The sequence below is a fragment of the Nicotiana sylvestris genome, chromosome 10, assembly GCF_000393655.2.
Source record: "Nicotiana sylvestris chromosome 10, ASM39365v2, whole genome shotgun sequence".
Taxonomy (NCBI): domain Eukaryota; kingdom Viridiplantae; phylum Streptophyta; class Magnoliopsida; order Solanales; family Solanaceae; genus Nicotiana; species Nicotiana sylvestris.
In genome coordinates, this window is record NC_091066.1 from 6,282,700 (window position 1) to 6,306,203 (window position 23,504).

Genomic DNA, 23,504 nt, shown 5'->3' on the forward strand with positions numbered 1-23,504 from the left:
CTTCTTTTTAGCTAAAAAAACTATAGTGGCCCCGAGCGTGAGAGAATGTTAGACGTTTGGTAATTTTTCCTCCGATCAAAATACAAAATCTTATCGAAGCTGCTAATCTCATGCATAAAATGCGATACAAATAAAGATAGAGAACGAATTACCTACTTTTAGCGAGAAAATCGAGTTTTCTTATTCTGAATTAAAAATTATTGAATAAATTCAATATAATAAAAGCTTGTTGGCATTCATGTCTATGTCCTTAAATTTGGTCAATGTTTTAATATCACATTAATTGGATTAATAGCTTTGTAAAATCTCAAGCTAGGCCGGTGCAAGAATGGTAGATATGCTGATGTATAACCCGGTCCAAGTACACCCTACATCTAACTGTTCATTTGCTTATGTGGTAGGAAAAAACAGTGAAAGCTCAATCTAATATGTGGCCTAAAGCTAAAACTTAAAAGAGGCCTTAATTCTTTTAGTAAAATTTTTATATATTAATTTGATATTTATTCCTATAGCTTCATGAAATTCAAGAAAGTTAATTATATTTGGGTAATTAATTTTTTCACTTAATAATATGGTTAGTACGTGTAATTCTCATGAGACATTGTTAATCTTAAGTTATATCTCATTGATTTTAGTTTACAAACTTTTTTCAACCGATGGAACAATTAGAGAAAATATTAAAATTATTCTATAAGCAATAGAAACATTTAAAAAATTAGAGTATCATGATTTACTTGTACAATTTTTATCTCACTTTTAATTCCAAAAATTGATAAAATCATCAATTTCATAGATTATTATGATTTAAAAGATATTCAAGATTAATATATTGTTTAATCAAGCTTCTCCAACCTCCCCCCTCCCCCTCCAAAACGTATATTTTTAAGAAATTTGATGTGTTTGACCAAGTTTTTAGGAGGAATCAAGCTACAATAAGGTAGCATATTTTCTAATCTAATCGTTTAATAATCTAGTTAGCTTGAGCTTGAAAATATTTAAAAAGACATTCAGAGAATTGAAAAAATTAAATCTTACAACACCAAAGTTATAAACAAGAATGATTCAAGTTCAAATGCATTAGACAAAATTAAGATAGAAAGTAGCTACAAATATAATTGCCTACTATTTTCAACCATAATTACATTATATATTTTAAAATGTACATAGTATAAACTTTGAAATATAGACGTAATGATTGATAAAAATTGAAAACATATGATTGCAAAAATTTATTTTTACTACAATAAATATATATATAATTATTTATATTATATATATGATTAATTTTGGAGTCTTAACTTTTTGGGGCCTAAAGCCACTGCTTTAGTGGTTTTAGGGTTGAGCCGCCTCTGGGAAAAGAACCAAGATTCTGCCTTACCAGTAAGATATAAAACTGCAATCTCCAATTTTTCTTCTGGATCAAGAATCTATATATATACTGAAAGTATCTCTCCCCTTTTCTCAACCACGCGCAGGGATCAATATATTCAAAGAAAGAAAACTCAAATCTAGAGCGTTGATTGTTCTGAGTTCTTCCTGCTACTGTATCAAAGTGCTCTCCTCTGTGTGATCGACTTCCAAAAGTTCCCAGTTGAAGATTATTCCTGGGTGCATTGCCCAGAATACCATCCGTATTAGGAAGAAGCCTCTCCATCAACATGTCAAGCTTCCTACCCAATTCATCCAATTTCGAGTCATGAGACTCAAACTTCTTGCTAGATCAGCTATGTAATTTTGTAATTGTGTTTTCACTTTCTTAACACCTTCTTCAGTGGATTGATCTTGTTTTTGGGACTGTCATCTTGGCCAGGAATGTGCTCTGATACCAATTTGTTATGGCTTAGAATTGTAATGAACAAATTCGAGAAATTATAAAGACAATTCGACAACTGAAACTTTTATTGATTGCAATCAGTTTGGGTTATACCGAATACAATGTCAAATGAAATTACAATTAACATACAACTCTACAATGATAACTCAATTGATGAATTCTCGAAGAAGAAGGCGAAAAGCATGGAGGTTACAGGAAGGATAGAAGAAGAATCTGCATAGACCAGAGAAGAGAAAGAGAGAGAAGGTCGTTGGAAATAGGGTTGTGCATGGATCAGATCGAATTTCGCATATTTCGAATTCGGATTTTGGATTCTACAAAATGCAATTCGAATTCGAACCGAATTAATATCAGATCGGATTGGATTTTAAAGTTTGGATCGTATCAATATTTCGGATTCTGGATCGGATTATACGTATTATTAAGGTTATTGCTAATCTAATCGGATAATGCATCTGCCTTATCTGCTTCTTCTATGTTCTGTGCTAATACAAACATCTCTTTGTTTTTCATCTCTTTTATCAGCATTGCATCCTAAGAAAATATTTCTCTAGATGTTCGAGTTGTTATGTCTCAAAGTTGCAAACTCATGCGGATATTTCTTTTGTAAAAGAGGCAATACAGCAAAAAAATTGATGTTTCTGCAATTATGAGGGTACTATGGTGCCAATATAGCTAAATCCAGCAATTGTAAAGGTAATAACTAGGAGAAAGATGTAAAAGAACTACTAACTATCCGAAATTAAAGTTTAGTATTTCTACATGCCTTAATAATTTCGGATTGGATCGGATCGGGTTAAAATTATACCAATCCGAATCCGATTCGAATATCTAAAATTTTAATAAATATAATTCGAAATCCAATCCAAATATCTAAAATCCAAAATTGAGTGAATCGGTTCGAATTTCAGATATCTAATCTAATAAAGTTGTAAATACAACTAGTTAGTAATTAATCCACAACTCGTCTTCGGAAATGTATTGACGAACCGGTAGTCAAGCTATCTGTGTTGTCTAGTAATTAATCAAGATTTTTTTTTTTATACATGAATACAAAATTCATAATATATTGCTCATTGTTCACCTCAATGGTATTTGGTTGCAGCAGAAGAAGTCAGTGTAATCTCACAAGTGGGGTCTGGGGAGGGTAATATGTACGCAGACCTTACCTCTACCACGAGGGGCAGAGAGACTGTTTCCGGGAGACCTCAGTGTACAGTGATCATTTTTAATTATATAGTAAAATTATTGACCCATGTTTAAAGTCTCCAAATATCTAATCTCCACCGTTCCTTCTTATTTATTTTAGTTGTAAATGTAAATGTAAATGTAATCTATATATACGTCCAAATTTGATTATAACATGCCACCTGTATCATGCCACGTGGCTCCTCGAAAAAGACCTAATATGAGCTCTACTTTCCTAATTTCTATTCCCAGTTCTTCTCAGATAAGGCTAATACCTAACAATAAATTAGTCATTGATACATCCGATTAGTTTTTCTCAGAAAGAAAATCAAACTGGTTGAATCTGAAGTGGGGTTTGATCGATCTTGGAATATTGGATTGAAATGGATAGTACAACAGTATCAGCTCAAGGACCAACTTCACCAGCTGAGGAACTGCTAAAGAAGATCCAAGAACTGGAGGCAGATCATGCTCAATTGAAGCAGGAGATGTCTAAGCTCATGATTACTTACGATTACAGGTCACAACAGCCGCCTCGTTGTAGGGCTGGTGGTGGTTTTGATGGTGGTGCTGCCGCTGCCTCGTTAGAGTTGTACGATCACAGGTCAACTTATTTCAGGCATTTGTCACCATTGGAAAGAGAGAGTAGTACTGATGGCCATGCTGCAGTGAAGTTTACTGATAGACACTATTTGAATATATTAGATTCAATGGGACAAACATTGTGTTAGGATTTGCCTGAATTTCTAATCTATTAGGACTTTCTTTCTTGAAGGAATGGAAAAAGACTCCTAAAAGGATTAGATCTCCTTAATATGTCATCTTTTCTTGGAAGACAAGTTTTGCACATGTATAAATTAAGTATCTTGTTTAGCGGGAGATTTTTCTCTCGATAGTTTTTCTTTCTTTTATATTAGTTTTATCATATGTAGATCAATTAACCAAACCATTATAAATTATTATGCTTAGTTTAGTATATTTTTCTTTTGTCGTCTGATTTATCGTCCACCAAGCTTGTTATTGTTAGTTTTCGCATGCACCATGTTATTTCGATCTCAACAAGTGATATCAGAGCCAATGATTCAGAGTCAACGGTTGAACGAGGTTGAAGACAAATTCAATGCGTGTTTAGACAGGACGATAATGAAGATTTATTCAACATACTACATGTGGAGATAAATTTACAATCACAATTGTATTCAAAACGCGTGCGGCTACATCTCTCCTTTTAACCCATATTTTGGCACTTTTAACCAATGCCAGTTTTAAGTCATGCCTACTTGTAACGCATGAGTTCCAATGTCAGTTTTAACTCACGCTTCTTTTTAATGCATGAGCTTCTTTTACCCCATGTTTATTCTTAACACGTGGGTTCCTTTTAACCCATACTTGAGCTTCTTTTAATCAATACCAAGATTTTCAACCTTTACCGATTTTTAATCATGACAAGCAGCAGTGATGAAGATTATGTGAAGAACGTGAATCAACCTTGTCAAGAAAATTCAAGCCAAGGGGAGATTGTTAGGATTTGCCCTGAATTTCTAATCTATTAGGACTCTCTTTCTTGAAGGAATGGAAAAAGACTCCTAAAAGGATTAGATCTCCTTAATATGTCTTATCCTTTTCTTGGAAGACAAGTTTTGCACATCTATAAATTAAGGATCTCTACTTCTCACAAGAGGACAACAAAAATATCCACAATGTAGTCATTAAAGAGTTTTGTTTAGGGGGAGATTTTTCTCTCGATAGTTTTTCTTCTTTTATATTAGTTTTATCATATGTAGATCAATTAACCAAATCATTATAAACTATTATGCTTAGTTTAGTATATTTTTCTTTTGTCATCTGATTTATCGTCCACCAAGCTTGTTATTGTTAGTTTCCGCATGCACCATGTTATTTCGATCCCAACACATTGCATGTATTTGATGTCAACTATCGTATAAATTACTGGTGAGTAATTGAAGTAGATTTCGTATCTTTTGCCTTTTCATTTTTCTTTTATTCATTTGGATTGGGAGAGAAAAGAAGTGGCTGGGAGAGATTGAGTTTGTGTCTTTAATTAGCTGAGTTTGCTTTTTAGTTAGACTATGATTGCTGTTTGTCACGTTTGTTCAATGTAACATAGGAGTGTAAGTTGAGCCATTGATGGACCTTGATTGGTGTTTGTCATGTTTTTCAATGTTATTAATTTAGGAGTGTAATTTGAGCCATTGTTGCACAGGAATCAATCTGCTGAACGACTATATGGTTATTCTGCTGAAGAAGCTCTTGGACAAGATACCATTGAGCTCTTAGCTGATGCTCAGGATTATGGTGATGCTGCTAACATTATAGACCTAGCGGTAAAAATGGGTGAGAGTTGGACTGGACAGTTTCCAGTTAAGAATAAGCAAGGAGATAGATTTGTAATCATGGTTACGACTAGCCCTTTTTATGATGATGAAGGTACTTTTGTCGGTGTTATTTCTGTAGCGAGTAATGTGAGGGATTTCCAGGAAACAGGGTTTGCATCGATGGAAGTGAGGCAATTGGAACCTGATGCAAGATTTAGAGCCAGAACCCTTGCTTCTTCCAAACATGGACTTGATCCCCAGCAGCCCCTGCAAGTTACCATTGCCTCCAAAATTTCTAATTTGGTTAGTACTCACTTTGTTTGGATAGTTGCCTGGTTTTCTTTTTGTTCTCTTTACTGTCTGTATACAAGGGTAGGCATATGATAATATGACGATATCTCATAACAGGCCTCAAAGGTGAGCGACAAGGTTAAGTCAAAAATTAAGACAGGAGAGAGCAGCGTGCTTTATGAAGGTGGAAGGGGAGATAGTCATTACTTTAGCCATGCATTTTCTGGTGCTGCTCTCTCAGATCATAGGGAGGATGCAAATTCCATTGGAGCGAGTACGCGTTTGGGAGATTTTCACCCTTCTCCCATTGGATTATTCTCTATTCTTGCAAAAGAGGAACATTCTCCGGGGAAACTCTCAAGCTATTCTGGGGATGAGAGTGAGGGAAAACAAGGGATTTGTAAGGCTATCACCTTGAAGGCAGAGGCGTGGATGGCGAAGAAGAGCTTACCATGGCCATGGAAAGGCAACAATCGAGATGTGTCAGAGACAGAGAGTACGAGACTTGTACGGGCTTGGCTAAACAATAACCATGAAAATGAGTTTAATTACATTAACAGTTATAATGCATTAGAACCAGACAATCAGTTTATTGATACTAACTGGACAACCACCAATGAAGCTTCGGGATCCTGGTTTACTTCATTTGATGTCAACAGCACAAGCAGTACTAGTAGCTGCGGAAGCACCAGCAGTAGTAATGTTAATAAGGTGGACATAGATACTGACTGCCCGGATTACGAAATCTTGTGGGAGGACTTAACAATTGGTGAACATATTGGAGAAGGTGCGTGAAATTCCTTTTACAGGTTAAATTGTCAAAGACAAGTCTATCAGTTACTCCAAACTTGATCATAGAATTTTTGGAATCAAGTTTATGCTTATGGCGTGGTACCGCAATGGCTAAATTCTGGCCCCTTGGTCCTATCATATGGATGATGTCTAAGCCTACTCTAAACCAGTATTTGTGTTGTTAATTACATGAGGTTTCTGACACTCATCTTTCTAATCAACGCTTGAAGACTAGATCTTACTGGCTATTTTTCTAGAGGGTCGCATAGTGGTTGATGTTGGTGCTGGTAGTGGCGTTTTGTCATTATTCTATGTTGCGTGGACTCTCCAAAATATTGCCGCACCCGTGTCGGATCCTCCAAAAATGCATTACTTGTGGAGGATCCAACACACATCCAGCGACATTTTCGAAGAGTCCGAGCAACATAGTCATTATTTGCAGCTCAGGTGATCTGTTTGTACCAATGCATCTTGTGCTTTTTGATGAACGATATCAACCATGGCAAAGCATGTTTATGCCATAGAAGCTTCTGAAATGGCCGAATATGCCAGAAAACGGATTGCTGGAAATCCATTACTGAATGAAAGAATTACAGCAAGTGTTCTTTTACTTGTTTAAGCTGACTCCACTTAGTATGGGATTGAGGAGGTGTTGAATTATTGATTGTTCTCTTGGTTTTTTCCGGTGTCTTTTCCAATGCTATCCAACATATTCATACAGCATCTTGGTAGTGCGTCTTATGTTTTTTTGTTTATGTTTCATCTATGGATGTTTAGGTAATCAAAGGAAAGGTTGAAGATGTAGAGTTACCGGAGAAAGCTAATATTTTGATCTCTGAGCCAATGGGTAAGCCTGTCTAGTTAGTCTCATTTTTAATTCATTATTTGTTCATGTTAACTTCTAAGATGGAGCATTGTGTATGCTTCGGTTGTGCTGCAAGTTTGCTAGAACTTTAGGTTATTCCCCTGGATTGACGACTAAAGTTCTTCTTGAAACATCACTATAGCTATATCAGTGGTAATTATTTTATTTTCAAGAACCTATACTATTAAAGACGGAGAGTATATGGAAGATTAAGACAATGACAACATCTGATCTGATGAATGCTTTGCTATCTTGTGGACCAAACAGAAGTGAAGAGAAGATCCATTTTGCCTATGTGCTAGGAACATCTCCGATTGCCTATAAAAACGGATTGCATGAAACTCAAATATACATGTTCAGTAGCCAATACACATCCTAATAACTAAGTTTCACACGTAGTACAAATTGAGTTGCATTTTAAATTTGTATTGCCTGATTGTCCACTATTTTCCTTATAGGGTGAAGATTTTTCAGTATTTGTTGTTTGTTATATTTTGTTTTCATATCGTAGAATCTGAAGTCCTATATTACTGCAAACAGCTGCAGCTTTTGCCAGAAACTTCATTCTCAGATGCATATAAGACAATCATGAAAGAACTTTGATATTTTCCCGTGATGGGGTTCTGTGCATTTCATTTACAAGTGACTAATAAGTACCTACGACTTAAAGCAATTTTGACTCACCTTTGCTGCTGCACTAAAGCTTTCCTTGTGCAACTATTTTACCTTATTTTCGCACTATAATTTTCGACAAAGGGATTTCAATCTTCTCAACTGACCTGGTATGCAACTTTACTGTTTCGTCCAACTCATGTGGTTGTCGCCTGTCTTTCCAAGAATTGGTGAAGAAACTTAACGATCTGCAGAGGGAGTATGTTATTCAAGCCCAGACAGCAAGCAGCACTGCAGGACGTAACAGCCATAAGGAGCAGTAAATACAAAAAGCACTTGTGCTTCAGGTTCATCGTCAGATTGCTAGCAGATGCATTTTGCTAACTCTTCAAGGTTTTATGGCTGTCACATGAAAGTTGGTCAGTCAGAGCTCACAAGCTGCTTCTGTTGTCCGATCCTAAGTTAAGAGGATTGTTCGTGCTGGCGCGTTCTATTGGTCTTATCGGGTAAGTTGGCCAAGTTCAAATGCCATTTTGCGGTGCACTTTCATTAACTATTATTCTACATTAGACCGAATTTTAGTCTGTAGACGATTGAAACGTGTCGTTTTTGAATATCAGGCCCACATTTGATAAGAAATTGAAATTTGAAGCTCTGTACCAAGTGAAGATTGAAGACTATCTAAATAACATTAGCCAGAAAGTTGCCTGCTCCCTAAGAAGTGTTTTATTAGCCATTTGTTGTGATCATTCTTCATGTTTTAGACTCTCATCTACTCTCTAGTCGAAGGTCTATCGGAAATAGACTCTCTGCCTGTCCTACTCTCCTTAGATCTCACTTGTGGAAACTTACTAGGTTTTGTTGTTGTTGTTGTTGTTGTATTCTTCATGTTTTTGACTAGTATTTTCTACTCCCAAGTGGTTTCTAAGCATTTTTGTAATTTTGTTATAAGAGACGACTCCTATATATGAAAGAAATGAATACATTCATTGTTATTCCTATAGCTGTCCATTCCCTGTGAGGTGCTCTTTTTGGATTGAATTATCTTTTTGAAATAACCCCATATGATAATTAGGGTTTAACTTAAATACATTGACTCTGCAAAATTTTATATACTATTAGGTATTAGGTCATTTAAAAGCTAATTACTGGTTATTGTCTATCTTATGCATGAGCAGTTGGGAGGCAGGATTTCCACAAAAGAATTTAAAAGAGAAAAAAGTTAAAATTTAAAGATACTATGGCTAGTGGGAATAGAATCAGTGACCTTACAAAAGTTTTGAACCCTTTGATCACTGAGCTATGCTTTTGCGCTATGTCAAGGGGATTCAAAATATAATAAATAGAGGTACACAATAGATTTTGCTTTATATATACAATATAATTTTTCGGCTATCCGTCCTTATGCATGAGTTTGTAACCTCAAAAATAAGGTAGTAATGTGTTACAACAGATTAACCACTATAACAGTGGCGAAATATTTTTGGGAGAAATTCAAAAAAATAGCGAGATTTATAAGCGATCATTTAAAAATAGTCACACTTTCAAAAGTAATCGAAATTTAGCCACTTTTTATGTAAAGATGAATCTGAACGAAAATATTGTTCAAAATTCGGAAAATACTCCAGTATATTATACTGGAGTTCCAGCATATTATTGGAGTTCCGACATAAGTACACTGGAACTCCAGCATAATATAATGGAGTTCCAGCAAAGTATATTGGTCCAGTATAATAAGCTGGAAGTTTATACATAGGTGCTCGAATCTCCAGTATATTATGCTGGAACTTTTCGCGTGTTGGAGTTCCAGCATAATATGTTGGAAGTTCATACACAGATGCACCGAACTTCAGTATAATATGCTGGACCGGTCTCTATTGCAGCAAAATAGTGTCTGTTTTGCAATGACTTGGAACATTGGCTATTTTTGAATGACAAGTCCGAAAACTGGCTAGCCCATGCTATTTTTACAATATTTTTGCATTGTTAGTTTATATATCGTTTATTATTGGATAATTAACCGAGTGATTTTAAATCCACATCCCGTGGTAACGAGCAGCTATTAATTTCCTACACCGGAAACTAAACGAATAATCTTGGGAAATTGGTTAACTTGAATTCTTACAATGACAAATATTAAAATTTCAGATTGAAACAGATTTATAGAAAAACCTTACATTCCCATTGTAATAGGAAATGAGAGAATTCAATTTTTGAAGCACATTTTGGATTAAAGCCCAAGCGGTCAAATTAAAGTGTTGAGGATCCAAAAGTTAAACCAAAACAATTAGTGTAATACATTAATAGTTGAACCTGAATCGTTACAGGTCAACTCTGAGCAGGACAAACTTCATCGAAGAGATTGACTACCTAAAAAGGTAAAATGTAACAGTTTGGGCATGAACAATAAATTATTGCTTACGTATCCAAGAATTCCAGAAAGGTCAAATTCAACCCTTCGGAAAAATCCATTAAAATTGGAAAGTTATATAATAGTTATATTCTTCGGGGACATCGGATAAAATTGGAAAGTTGTACTATAGCGGCAGATGTAACCCCCCCTCCCCCCCCCCCCCAAAAAAAAAAAAAGAATAGCTGCAGATGAAGCCAATTTTCTAGGCATTTGTTAGAGGCCTGAGATCATCAAAATTGGAACTAATGTTAAGACCACTTCACTTGAATCCAATAATATGGAACCATTCCAAAAATTTGGAAAAATCTGACACTAATCAAGTTCCAAGTTTCTTGTTTTCACAGGAAGTTTGGATTTGTTGGAAAATTGCTATTTTTGGGTCCACCTATAAGGAATGCTAATTAGTCCCTTAGTTCTAGCCTATATAAATATTACTATGGGTATTGAAAAAGAGAGATTTTTCACTAGACTAGAAACGACTCGGTTTTACATACCAAAAGATTAATTTCTGTATCAACTAAATTTTTAGGCCGTAAAAATAAGAGAATTCATCCGTCTTATGAGGATTCCCGACGATAGGTGACACAAGTTGTAATTGCTGCCAATCTGTTTCCGCAACGGAGAACCCATAAGTCTGCTAAACTAGTCTTTACAGTTAAATACTTCAAGATTGATTCGTGTAAGAATCGTTAACTAATTATCAATTATACCATAATTTGGATTTGTGAAATATTGGGTCATAAAGTTTTATTTCGTATCTCAAATTAATATTTACTTTTCAATATCATAACTGATAACCTCAAGTATGTAATCAGCTAATTAACAAACCTTAAAAGATCAAGTGAGTTGGCATATATGTTCTTCTTTTTTTCTTTCAAATAAAAACTTTAGTGGTGCCGAGAGTGAGGAAATATTAGACTTTTGGTAATTTTTCCCTCAACGAAAATAAAAAAATCTCATTGAAGCAGCTAATCCCATGCATAAAATCAATAAAAACAAAGGCAGAGAACGAATTACCTAATCTGAACAAGCAACGCAAGTTTCTTTATTCTGAATTGGGAATTATCGCTTATCAGATAAATTCAATATAATAAATCAGAGGCGTATCCAGACTATAAAGTTTATGGGTTCCTATAACGATCTCAAGTTATCAATTGGGTTCACAATCAAATATTTATAAATATTTTAATAAATTTTTTAATCAATATACAACGACCGTGCAAAAGCTACTGGGTTCTCGGGAACCCGCACGTTACCCTCTAGATCCGCCACTGTAATAAACGCCTACTGACATTCAAGCTTATGTCCTTAAATTTGGTCAATGTTTTAATATCACATTAATTGGATCAATAGCTTTCTAAAATCTCAAGCTAGGCCGGTGCAAGAATGGTAGATATGCTGATGTTTCTTTGTTTAGGATTGAAAAGGAAAAAAAAAAATTGGAGATAGAGATGTATAATGCATCTTTAATTTTACTGCTAAAATCACGTAAAATTTAATTATAAACATACATATAGTATTTTGCCTATTTTGTCTATTCTCATTTGTCTTTAAATAAACATATTCATCCATGTTTAATTACATGTATCGGGTTTATGCCTTAAAAGTAGAATCGTCTCTGATAAAGAGCACTTTACCTTCAAATGAGACTTCCCAGCGTGAATCCAAATTCGTTAGGCAGAAAGTAATAAACCAAAAAATAAATTAACTAAGAATATTATGGATAGAAAATATCAGTTGCTTTTATTGATAATTTTCAACTCAATTTTGCGTAATGTAACTCTTAAGGACCGGTTCAAGTCAAACGTTATATATTAATAAATATCTTCGTTTACAAATTATGATTAAAATAATAATTAGTTGCTTTATATCCTTGTTTCATAAAAATTGGTTTTTCGAACAATGTTCGATATCCATATTGGAACCTGATTAATCTGAATTCGCGGTGCGTAAAGCCTTTTAAAAGGAAAAACTTTCCCCAACAAATTTTTATTCATTCCGAAGGTTCGAATTTGAGACATCTTATTAATGAAGAAGGGATTATATCCATCCTACTATAATCCTTAATATTTTTATTTAACAAAATAATCATACAAAATATCCAAGAAAAAGTTTAGGACTCGTTCTAAAAAGATATAAAAGAATGTAGCGTAGCTCGGTGGAAAAACATTCGGGTTAACACAAGGTTTGGATTAAGAGCTATATCTTAAGGGGGTGTGATATAGGCAACATACCCTAATATAAGCATTAGTGGCTGATTCTACGGCTTGAACTACTGACGTAAAGGTCACACGCAGAAAACTTAACCGTTACTTTGATATTGACTTGTGTGTCTTTGTGAAGCAATGCATAAAGAGAGATAGGGAAATAAAGAGATCTATGGAAAACCATTGCCTTTTCCCACTTTCCCTAAACAAAGGGGGAAAGGGACAAAATGCATTTAGAAACAAGATATGAATTACCATTATGGAACCAAAATGCTTCCACATGAAAGGAAATAATTCAATCTCCAAAAAACCAATACTCTAAAAAGTTATCCTACAAACATGTTAAATAAAAGGGAGTATGAAATTAAAAAATAGCCAGATTTACAAGTGGTAATTGAAAAAGAGGCATAATTTTAAAAATAACCGAAATTTAGTCACTTTTCATATAAAGATAAATCTGAAAGAAACACTGTTCAAAATCCGAAAAATATTCCAGCATAATATACTGAAGTTCGATTTTTTTACATGTGAACTTTCAACATAATATATTGGAGTTCCAGCATAATATACTGGAAGTTCATACATAGGTGCACCAATCTCCAGTATATTATGCTGGAACTTTTTGTGTTGCAGTAAAATAGTGGTTATTTCTCAATAACTTTGCAAATGCTAACTATTTTTCAATTACCAGTCCGAAAACTTCACAACCCGTGCTATTTTCATCAAAAAGAAGACTTCCTATTGAAATATATTTTTCTTTTGCATAACTTACATAATTCTTTTGGACTAGGTGCTCGGTATTGTATTGTGGTCCCAATTAATTTGGATTCACGACGTACACGGTCCAGTTTATCGGAAAAAGTCATCTAGTCTATCAGAAACAATTATCCAGTCTATCGGAACAATCTCTATATTTTCACAAGGTAAAAGTGAGATAAGGTCTGTGTAGACATTACCTTTTTCAGACCCCACGTATAAGATTACACTGAATATGTTATTGTTGTTACCGCGCAAAGCTCATTCAAGGAGAAAACGTTCTATATCAACAAAAAAAAAATTCATTTTCATGGTTTGAATCCGAAACATCAAATTAAGAGTGGACAGATCATATTTGTCCCACAACAAATACCTTTTGTGGTATAACTTATCTTATCCAACCTTTGACATAACTTTGTTGAACTGTCAAAACTTTATCCATCTACTCAGCTTACCACTTCTATTATTTTCTTTGCTTTTTTTATTTTTTTTTCCATTTAATATACAAAAACTTGCCATTGCTGTGGGCAGAAACAATAATTTGGGAATTAGGTGCACTCTACGTAATCAAATTAAATCAAATTAAATGTACATTCATAAAGGAGAACTGTTGTTGGACTTAGCTTTATTTAAATTATTATATGAGGACTTTATATTTGCTTAGAGATCTTTTGGGGGGTCTATTTCCGTTTTATAATTTTTTAATATTTGTTTTTTAACCTAAACATTATTTTATTCTAACAAAAAAATAACACTATTGCAATAAAAAGGTTGTGATTTATACTTCCTCCATCCTAATATGTTATAAATATTTGACTGGATATATTCAAGAAAGAAATAAAAACTTCAATGCTAAGTTAAATATGTACATAAAATAACAATCATTTCAATGAGATACATCACAAATATATCAATTTTTATAAAAGTAAAGTAAACAACTAACAACAACAATAACTAGTCTGAGTGAAATTTTATAGTGGGAAAGGACAATGTGTACGATCTTACCCTTACCTCGCGAAGGTAGATAGGTTATTATCGAAAAATGCTTGACTCAAGAACAGTAAAAATAGTGCAATAAATAAACAATAACAATAATTAGGTAATAAACGTATAGTAATGTAAAAATGTTAAAATAGATGAATATGATTTCTTCGGGCCTCCATGCTTTTAGATATAAAGTATTTTCTTTTAATGAACCTTACTGCCGCAAATTTAAATTAATCGATACGAATATTGGACTCCGGATAAAAATTTTAAGAGAAAAAAAAAAGGCAATAGAAGAAAAAACAGAAAAACAAAAGTAAGTTCTCATTTTCACGCACATAATTCTATCGTTAACATCCTCCACCATATAATCATTATCATTGGTTGTTATGGCGCGTTTACCAAACGCCCTTCATTTGAGAGTAGGATTAAATCACTTGGCGGTCATAGCTATAAACAAAAATTCTGTAACTCAAGTTGAAGGAGGAGAGAGAAAAAGAAGGCAATGAAAGAAGAAAAAAAAAAACAAAGAAGAGGAGAGAGAAAGTAAGAAGAGAGAGAAAGAGCTGAAAAGGGCGTCCATTTATGTGCATTTTTCAGCTAGAAATGAACTCCTTTTTTATTTCTATGTGATTACATAGAAAAAAATATAGTTGGGTTTTAGTGCAATTAGTCATAGATCCATACATAGAAAGTAAGAAGAGAGAGAGAGAGAGAGCTGAAAAGTTGGTTTCTTGAACTCAAAGGGTGTCAATTTTTGTGCATTTTTAGCAAGAAATGAGCTCCAATTTTGCAAATATTGATTTTCTTATGGCTATATAGAAACAGTTATATAGTGGGGGTATCAAGACAAATTAGTCATAGGTCCATACCTAGAGAGAGAGAGAGATGGAGAGAGAGAGAGAGGGAGAGAGAGATGAAAAAGTGGCTTCTTGAACTTAAAGGCTGACCATTTTCATGATTTCATCTACAAAATGAACTTGCAAATTTGCATATATTGATTTCTGTATGGGGTAGCAGTTGCAATTAGTCATAGATCCAAACATAGGAAATAAAGAGTGTGTGTGTGTAAGATAGAGCTGAAAAAGGTGGTTTCTTGAACTCAAAGGGCAACCGTTTTATTCATTTTCAACAAGAAATGCACTTCAAGTTTGCAGATATTGATTTATATATGGCTATTTAGACATATATATAGTGGGAGTTAGTGAAATTAGTCATAGATAAATCCTATTGTTTTTTTGTTTGTTTTTAGTATCCTATTGGTTCTTTAATCCGAAGTTGGGGTTTGATCAATCTTGGAATCTTGGATTGAAATGGATAATAATAATAATACTGCATCAGCTCAAGGACCAACACCACCAGCTGAGGAGCTGTTAAAGAAGATTAAAGAACTGGAGGCAGGTCATGCCCAGATGAAGCAGGAGATATCTAAGCTCATGATTTCTGATGATCAGAGATCACATAGACAAAGGTCCCACTCAATCTCACCACAAAGGCCGCCTCGTCTTAGGGGTGGCAGTGGCGGTGGCTTTGATGGTGGTGCTGTTATGTGGAAAAGGGGTTCAACCTCTTTCCGCCATTCGTCACCATTGCAAAGAGAGAGTAGTAGTAAAGGTGAGAGAGACAATGGTAATGGTGGAAGCCCTGCTGCAGTGAAATTTACTGATAGACAGTATTTGAATATATTACAGTCAATGGGACAAGCAGTGCATATATTTGATCTCAATGGTCATATAATTTACTGGTGAGTAATTGAAATGTACTTCTTATCTTTTGCCTTTTCATTTTCCTTTCGTCCGTTAGGACTTGAGTGAGAAAAGAAGTGGGGTTGGAAATATTGAGCTTGTGTCCTGTGATTATCTGAGTTGATTTTCTTAGTTGGCTAGTCCATAGTTGCAGTATTGAACACTAAAAACTTTGTGCAAATAGGTAAGAACATTTTATTTGGCCTTAGTTAGACTTTGATTGGTGTTTGTCATGTTTGTTCAGTGTTATCAATATAGGAATGTAATTTGAGCCGTTGTTGCACAGGAATCGAACCGCTGAAAAACTATATGGTTATTCTGCTGCAGAAGCTCTTGGACAAGATCTCATTGAGCTCCTAACGGATGCTCAGGATCACAATATTGCTAATAACATTGTATACCGAGTGCTAAGGGGTGAGAGTTGGACTGGACAGTTTCCAGTTAAGAATAAGAGAGGGGATAGATTCGTAGTCGTTGCTACCGATACCCCTTTTTATGATGATGATGGTACATTGCTCGGTGTTATTTGTGTATCGAGTGATATGCGGCCTTTTCAAGAAACAGGTCTTGCATCGATGGGAGTAACACAGTTGGAAGCTGATACAAGATTTAGAGCCAGAACCCTTGCTTCTTCCAAACTTGGAAATGATCCCCAGCAGCCTCTGCAAGTTTCAATCGCCTCCAAAATATCTAATTTGGTTAGTACTGTCTTTGTTTGGTTAGCTGGCTGATTTTCTTTTGCTTTCATTTGGTTTCCTTTACTGTCTGTATAGTGTATACAAGGATGGGCATATGCTGACATGACGAAACCTCATAACAGGCCTCAAAGGTGAGCAACAAGGTTAAGTCAAAAATAAAGACAGGAGAGAACATCGTGCTTCGTGAAGGTGGAAGTGGAGATAGTCATTATTCTGACCATGCATTTTCTGAGGCTACTCTCTCAGTCTCAGATCACAGGGAGGATGCAAACTCAAGTGGAGCAAGTACGCCTAGGGGAGATGTTCACCCTTCTCCTTTTGGAGTATTCTCTGATCTTTCAAGAGATTCTGTGGATGAGAGTGAGGGTAAACAAGGGATTTCTAAGATCATCACCTTGAAGGCAGAGGCATGGATGGCGAGGAAGAGCTTATCATGGCCATGGAAAGGCAACGAGCAAGAAGCGTCAGAAGCAAGGACTACGCGATTTGTATGGCCTTGGCTAAACAATGACCAAGACAATGAGTTGAATCGCAGTAACAGTTATAATGCATTGAAACCAGAGAATCAGTCTATTGATACTAACCGGACAACCACCAATGAAGCTACTGGATCCTGGTCGTCTTCATTTAATGTCAACAGTACAAGCAGCGTTAGTAGCTTTGGAAGCACCAGCAGTACTGCTGTTAATAAGGTGGACATGGATACTGACAGCCTGGACTACGAAATCTTGTGGGAGGACTTAACAATTGGAGAACAGATTGGAGAAGGTATGCTGAATTCCTTTTACAGGTGAATTGTCAAAAACAAGTCTATCAGTTATTCCAAACTTGATCGTAGAATCTTTTGGTATCAGGCAAGGATGTAATTTACTTTAAATTTCTATTTTCCAGCCATTATAGATGCTTCTGTTGTGCACAATAACCAGAAGTTAGTAGTCAACTTCACACGTTAATTTCACAACGAATAATCCATACCAGCTTTATAGCTATGATATTCTTATGTATTTGACAATTTTTACCGCCTTCTCTTTTACTTCTTAATTCTCACTTCCTTTGAACTGTGTTTCTCTAGGTTCTTGTGGAACTGTTTATCATGGGCTGTGGTATGGATCGGTATGTTCTTTGCCTCTTCTTTTGTTACAGTTTTTTCTCTGCCAAGAGTTTTTGGCCTCTACCGTTCATTAAATTTCCCGCAGAAAGAATCTTATAAGCAATAATTTGTAAGTATTTCTAAACATACTACAATGTTGATTAGATGTCATTGTATAACATATCGTTTGTTCAAATATACATTTGTAAGTATCATTTGCTCCGGAAGCCTATGCTTATAGCCTGAAACACAAGAGCTAAATTCTGATTTCTTGGTCCTCTCATATGGGCGATGTCGAAGTATTTCTCTAAGCCAGTATTAGTGTTGTATATTACATGAGGTTCCTCATACACTGTTACTACTATCTGTTTTTCTAGAGGGAACACCCAGATAAAAAAGGTGACTGCCCTGGTTCTCCTTTGTAGCATTATGATGTCTGTATGCCTTAGCTTTATCCAAAAAGCATAATGGTGTCTTTGTTGTGTAGGATGTCGCTGTTAAAGTATTTTCCAAGCAAGAGTATTCCGATGAAGTGATATATTCTTTCAAACAGGAGGTTAGTTTGTTTCTCATAAATATGTCATTAAATGCTTTCCCCCCCCCTGATCGAGTATTGTTTCTCCATAGAACTTTAAACTATATGACAGTCACAATGATGGCCTTTCCAGTTATTTTACCGCTAATAAGGTCTTGGATTCTGGTAATGATGATGATATGATTGAGTTGACTTAAAGAAAGAAATGAGGATTCATATCGCCGACCCCAACTTGTTTGGGATCGTAGTTTTTTTATTTCCAAAAAATTCCCTCCCAATTAGGAGGATCTATAGTGTTTCCACACTTCCCCTCCGGCGTGACTCGAATCCAGCAATGTATTGTCATTATATGCCTTGAATTGTTAAAGAGGACAAAACAGGAAGATACTCAACGAGCACTAAGAAGAGCTTTTTGTTTGCTCTATATCAATGAGATTTCTGGAAAATTTGAACTATCTTAGTGTATGAACCAGTTGATGCAGCACTAATGCGAACAGAAATCTGCAAATGATGAGAGCTAAATGTGTTTAAAAAAAATAGTGTCTTCCTAGCTCATTAGAACTATCACAATTCACAATGCAAAACTAAGTCTATACTAACACGGCAAGGTAGTAGTTGAAATTAAAATATCAGTAAGAGTAGTACGTTAAAAAGTGGTAAAATTATTTGTTAAATGCTAACAGAGAATCAAAGTCCTTAACCCCCTGCCATTACGCTCCACATCACTTTTGAAGCCCTATGCTCTTAAACAAGGTATACCGATTGGGAGCTGTCTGTCTTGGAACTGTCTTGCTTGGGTCTTGGTTTGTCTGTAGAATCACATCATCCATTAGTTCCGAGTGTATCTTTTACAACAACAACCACAAATAAGGTATAGGGAGGGTAAGATGTACGCAGCCTTACCCCTACCCCTGGAAGGGCAGAGAGGCTGTTTTCGATAGACCCTCGGCTAGAGAACGACTGAAAAAGAAAAGGTAATTGCAACAAGTAGGAATAACAACAAGATGAAATGAGATTGAATCCAAGAATGCAGTCAAACTCTAGGTAGTAATAGCCATCTATGGATAAAAGATAACGTACTAACACTAATGCTAGCGAACTGAGTAACACAAAGAGAAACACTCGACTACCTACGAACCTTCTATCATAATCTTTGACCTCCACACCCTCCTGTCTAGGGCCATGTCCTCAGCCAGCTCCAGTTGTACCATGTCCCGCCTGATAACCTCTCTCCAAGACTTCTTAGGCCTACCTCTACCCCTCCTGCTACCCACCGAGGCAGGCTAACTGCTAGCACCTTCTAACTAGGACTTCTATACTTCTCCTCTTAACATGCCCGAACCATCTCAACCTGGCCTCCTGGCTCCCGTATCTTATCCTCCACAGGGGCTACTCCCACCTTTTCCCGAATAACTTCATTCCTAATAATATCCAACCGGGTATGCCCACACATCCAGCTCAACATCCTCATCTCAACTACTTTTAGCTTCTGGGTATGAGAGTTCTTGACCGACCAACACTCTGCTCCATACAACATAGTCGGTCTAACTACAACCTTGTAGAACTTACCTTTAAGTCTCAGCGGCACATTCTTATCACACAAGACACTGGAAGTGAGCCTCCACTTCATCCATCCTGCTCCGATACGATGCGTGACATCTTCATAAATCTCCCCGTTACCTTGTATCATAGATCCAAGATACTTGAAACTACCTCTCTTGGGGATGACTTGCATATCAAGCCTCACCTCCATATCCCCTTCCTGGGTACCGAACTTGCACTCCAAGTATTCCGTCTTGGTCCTGCTCAACTGAGTGTATCTTTTGCATTCTATAAATTTCGATCAACTTCCACTTGGAGTTCCTCCTTGCTTTCTGATTTTGTATTAGAGGATAATTGCCACAGAAAATAGTTCTACAATGAGAAGGCTCATGCATAATTCGTCTTGGGAAAGGTTCTTGTGCCTAATATTAGTGCATGGAGACTTAGATTTAATGCTTTTTTCACTTATTAATTAGTACAATGAGAGCATCTCTGACGGGCCTTGTGCTTACTTTTTTTGAAGGTTTCCCTTATGAAACGACTTCGACATCCAAATATTCTTCTTTTCATGGGTGCAGTAACTTCACCTGAACGCCTCTGCATTGTCACAGAGTTCCTGCCACGGTAAATCCTCTTCCTTCTTCGTACTGAATAACCTGTTCACGTTGTTTTGCTCCTAGTCTTTGTGACTGCATCAGTCTTGTTCGTGTGTAACTGATAAACCATTTCACCTTTTCCGTTATTGCAGGGGAAGTTTGTTCAGGCTATTACAGAGGAACTCATCCAAATTAGAATGGAGACGGCGGGTCCATATGGCTTTAGACATAGTAAGTTCCTAGGAGATCTGTAATACCAGTTATATTAACAATTACCAAGAGTAGCATCCATTATTTTTAGCGGATTTGCCCATATTCTTTTCCTTTTTATTTTTTGCTTGTCTTTTTTCCTTCATGTGTGACTGATCATCTAATACTTTCTATTAGTACTATAATATTTTGTCTCTTAGGTTAACCATCATGTTTTTCTTTTGCTACTTCATTCAGGCTCGTGGTGTGAACTATCTTCATCATCTTAATCCTCCTATAGTTCATCGCGACTTGAAGTCTTCAAATCTTCTTGTGGACAGGAACTGGACTGTTAAGGTTTGGCTTCATTTCATTTGACCGTCATTTTTTTTTCTCTTTCTTACCAATCTCCTGAGTGTCTATTACTACAGAGTTTTTACTTTTTAATACGTTGAAAAAATTCTCACCATGCAAATATCGATAGGTTGGGGATTTTGGTCTGTCACGTCTTAAACATGAAACATATCTAGCAACAAAGACGGGTAAAGGAACGGTATTCAGCTTGAACTCAGGAACTCTTTATCTTACTGTATCAATATGAGCTATTTTAGTCACCTATTATGTTGTTTGCACTTCAACTGACTTATATCACTTCCTACCTTAATTCTCCTGCAGCCTCAATGGATGGCTCCAGAAGTTCTTCGCAATGAACCTGCTGATGAGAAGTATGTGATCTATGAGATACACACACACACACACACACACACACACACACACACACACACACACACATATATATGCATTTTTATGCAGATTCCTGTGTATTTTGATTATATCGATCCTTCTTTGGATGTGCATTTAGGTCTGATGTATACAGTTTTGGAGTGATTCTATGGGAGCTTGCCACTGAAAAAATCCCTTGGGATAGCCTCAACTCAATGCAGGTATTTTCATCTTCCTGAGATCACACTTGGACAACATTCCATAATATTCAGTTATCTGGATTCTGGCTCAAGTCGATGAAAAGCAGTGGCATAGCAGGAATTATCATTAGCGGTGTCAACAGTTGAAAAAGTGAACAAATGAATATTTACCATTACAGCAAGCGGTGTCATTTTTATATTTGTACCCAATATTTTTATTTTTCTTATTATCTAGTCATACATATTTACGAACAAGATTCGACGAAGACAAGGTGCCTACGCCCCTGGTAAAGAGAGCCCGCTCCTTATGTGTACAAAAAGTAAAAGATAAAAATGGATAATTTTTCATCATATTATGGTACATAGAGAATAACTTGTTGGAGTTGATTGCAGGTGGTTGGAGCTGTAGGATTCATGAATCAGCGGTTAGATATCCCGAAGAATGTTAATCCACAATGGGCTTCTATAATCGAGAGCTGTTGGCATAGGTTTGCATCTTTGTTCATTCTGCCATCATAATTTGTTTTCTTGAAGAAAATAGCCTTGAGGAATATATTGTCATGTCAAAAACATGTGCTGAAGATTATGAATTATTCTTATCATCATTTGGAGGACTTCTTAAGTTATAGCAGAATAGTCCTTAGCAAACCAGACTGATGTTCGTGACATTGAAGGTTTTAATAATATGGTTAGTAATGAAACCATTTTAGGAAAAGGAGGTTGGAGTCCAATGCATTTTATTTAGAAGTGACTAATAAGTATTATTGGCTGAATTTGATTCTCTCGACTAAATTTTTAGATAAGCTTATCCAATGACTTGATCAATTTGGCAGCAACCATTATTTTTCCTATTACTATGGCGTTGGGGACAGCTTGTGCAGCTCGACTATTTCACCGACTACCTGCTACCCTCCACCAGCACAGGGTGGTCCTTTACCTACCAAACTTAGTCTAGGAAGAAATAACATAGTTTTTTTTGTTTATACTGGAATTTGAACCCTTATCTCTCATGGTCTTCACCTACTTCATTGGATGCCACGTCACACCCTTGGATGCGGCAACCATTTTTGCTTTTAGTCACGTTAACTTCACTCATCATTTGAACTGAACTGCTATCTTACTGATAAAAGAAACCTTCTTTTCAACTGAGCTGATAAACGACCTTACTGTTTTGTCCAACTCAGTGAGCCACAATCCCGGCCTTCATTTCAAGAACTAGTGGAGAAACTTAAGGATTTGCAGAGGCAGTATCTTATTCAGGCGCAGACAGCACGTAATGCTGGGGGAGATAGCAGCCAGAAGGAACAGTAAATACATTTGTGCTTGAGTTTCATCTGAAGATTGCTAGGAGATGCATTGCTAACTCTTCAAAGTTTTATGGCTGTCTCGTGAAAGTTGGTCAGACAGAGCACACAAATGGCTTGTGTTGTCGGATCCTAATTCCAGAGGCAAAAATGACAGGATGGCTGTTATTATAAGGAAGTCTGGTAGAGAAAAAACAGCTGCTCTTTTAATGGATTAGTTGAGTCAGTCGGTGACTACATGAGTTCTAACATGATTCTGTTCAGTGAATTCACAGTTTGCATCGTTAAATGTCTTGTGGTGTGAAGTGAATTCCGCTTAAATCACTGTGTGTTTTATATGGTTACGGCATTCAAATACTTGTATATTGAATGAAAAATTAGTGTTCAAGTTAGTACATTTAAGTCTTAGAAGTTATTTATTTTCTGATCTTTGCTGTTGCTCCTTTGAATGCAACCTTAAATTTGTTTGTCTAGGGCACCACACAAGGCAGTAGCCAACGAAGTGATACTCTTTTTAAGTCTCATTGAAGTTTAGCAAGGTGAGTCTGTAACAGAGACTCTCATCCTCAAAAGTACCAACCTAATGCATTTGGGGATTCAGTAT

At 35.9% G+C, this 23,504-nt stretch overlaps 2 protein-coding genes across 4 annotated transcripts; both read left to right on the plus strand.

Annotated features, from left to right (window-relative positions):
• The first annotated feature begins 3,277 nt into the window (after nt 1–3,277).
• Nucleotides 3,278–8,921, plus strand: LOC104238822 (uncharacterized). 3 transcript variants are annotated; one of them, XM_070160307.1, is made up of 5 exons: nt 3,278–5,661; nt 5,767–6,436; nt 7,219–7,288; nt 8,144–8,424; nt 8,539–8,921. In XM_070160307.1, the coding sequence occupies exons 1-3, from the start codon at nt 5,374–5,376 to the stop codon at nt 7,236–7,238; spliced, it is 978 nt and encodes a 325-aa protein (XP_070016408.1). In that variant the 5' UTR covers nt 3,278–5,373; the 3' UTR covers nt 7,239–7,288; nt 8,144–8,424; nt 8,539–8,921. The 3 variants fall into 3 exon arrangements, with proteins under 3 accessions (XP_070016408.1, XP_070016409.1, XP_070016407.1); XM_070160308.1 differs by having other exon boundaries at nt 8,173–8,424; XM_070160306.1 differs by having other exon boundaries at nt 3,278–4,975; nt 5,247–5,661; nt 7,219–8,424.
• Nucleotides 8,922–14,762: 5,841 nt separating this feature from the next.
• Nucleotides 14,763–23,327, plus strand: LOC104238818 (uncharacterized). Its single transcript, XM_009793299.2, has 13 exons — nt 14,763–16,022; nt 16,310–16,721; nt 16,844–17,489; nt 17,794–17,834; nt 18,299–18,367; nt 20,412–20,512; nt 20,637–20,715; nt 20,932–21,030; nt 21,158–21,226; nt 21,349–21,398; nt 21,536–21,617; nt 21,990–22,084; nt 22,781–23,327. The coding sequence occupies exons 1-13, from the start codon at nt 15,592–15,594 to the stop codon at nt 22,905–22,907; spliced, it is 2,301 nt and encodes a 766-aa protein (XP_009791601.1). The 5' UTR covers nt 14,763–15,591; the 3' UTR covers nt 22,908–23,327.
• The last annotated feature ends 177 nt before the right edge of the window (nt 23,328–23,504 follow it).

What these genes read in the sequence shown, in the direction of transcription:
- LOC104238818 (XM_009793299.2), top strand. Translation starts at nt 15,592, where the DNA reads ATGGATAATAATAATAATACTGCATCAGCTCAAGGACCAACACCACCA. An exon ending in AATGGTCATATAATTTACTG is followed by an intron (nt 16,023 to 16,309) that starts GTGAGTAATTGA and finishes GTTGTTGCACAG; the next exon opens with GAATCGAACCGCTGAAAAAC. An exon ending in TCCATATGGCTTTAGACATA is followed by an intron (nt 20,716 to 20,931) that starts GTAAGTTCCTAG and finishes TACTTCATTCAG; the next exon opens with GCTCGTGGTGTGAACTATCT.
- LOC104238822 (XM_070160307.1), top strand. Translation starts at nt 5,374, where the DNA reads ATGGGTGAGAGTTGGACTGGACAGTTTCCAGTTAAGAATAAGCAAGGA. An exon ending in CCTCCAAAATTTCTAATTTG is followed by an intron (nt 5,662 to 5,766) that starts GTTAGTACTCAC and finishes ATCTCATAACAG; the next exon opens with GCCTCAAAGGTGAGCGACAA. An exon ending in TGGTGAACATATTGGAGAAG is followed by an intron (nt 6,437 to 7,218) that starts GTGCGTGAAATT and finishes ATGGATGTTTAG; the next exon opens with GTAATCAAAGGAAAGGTTGA.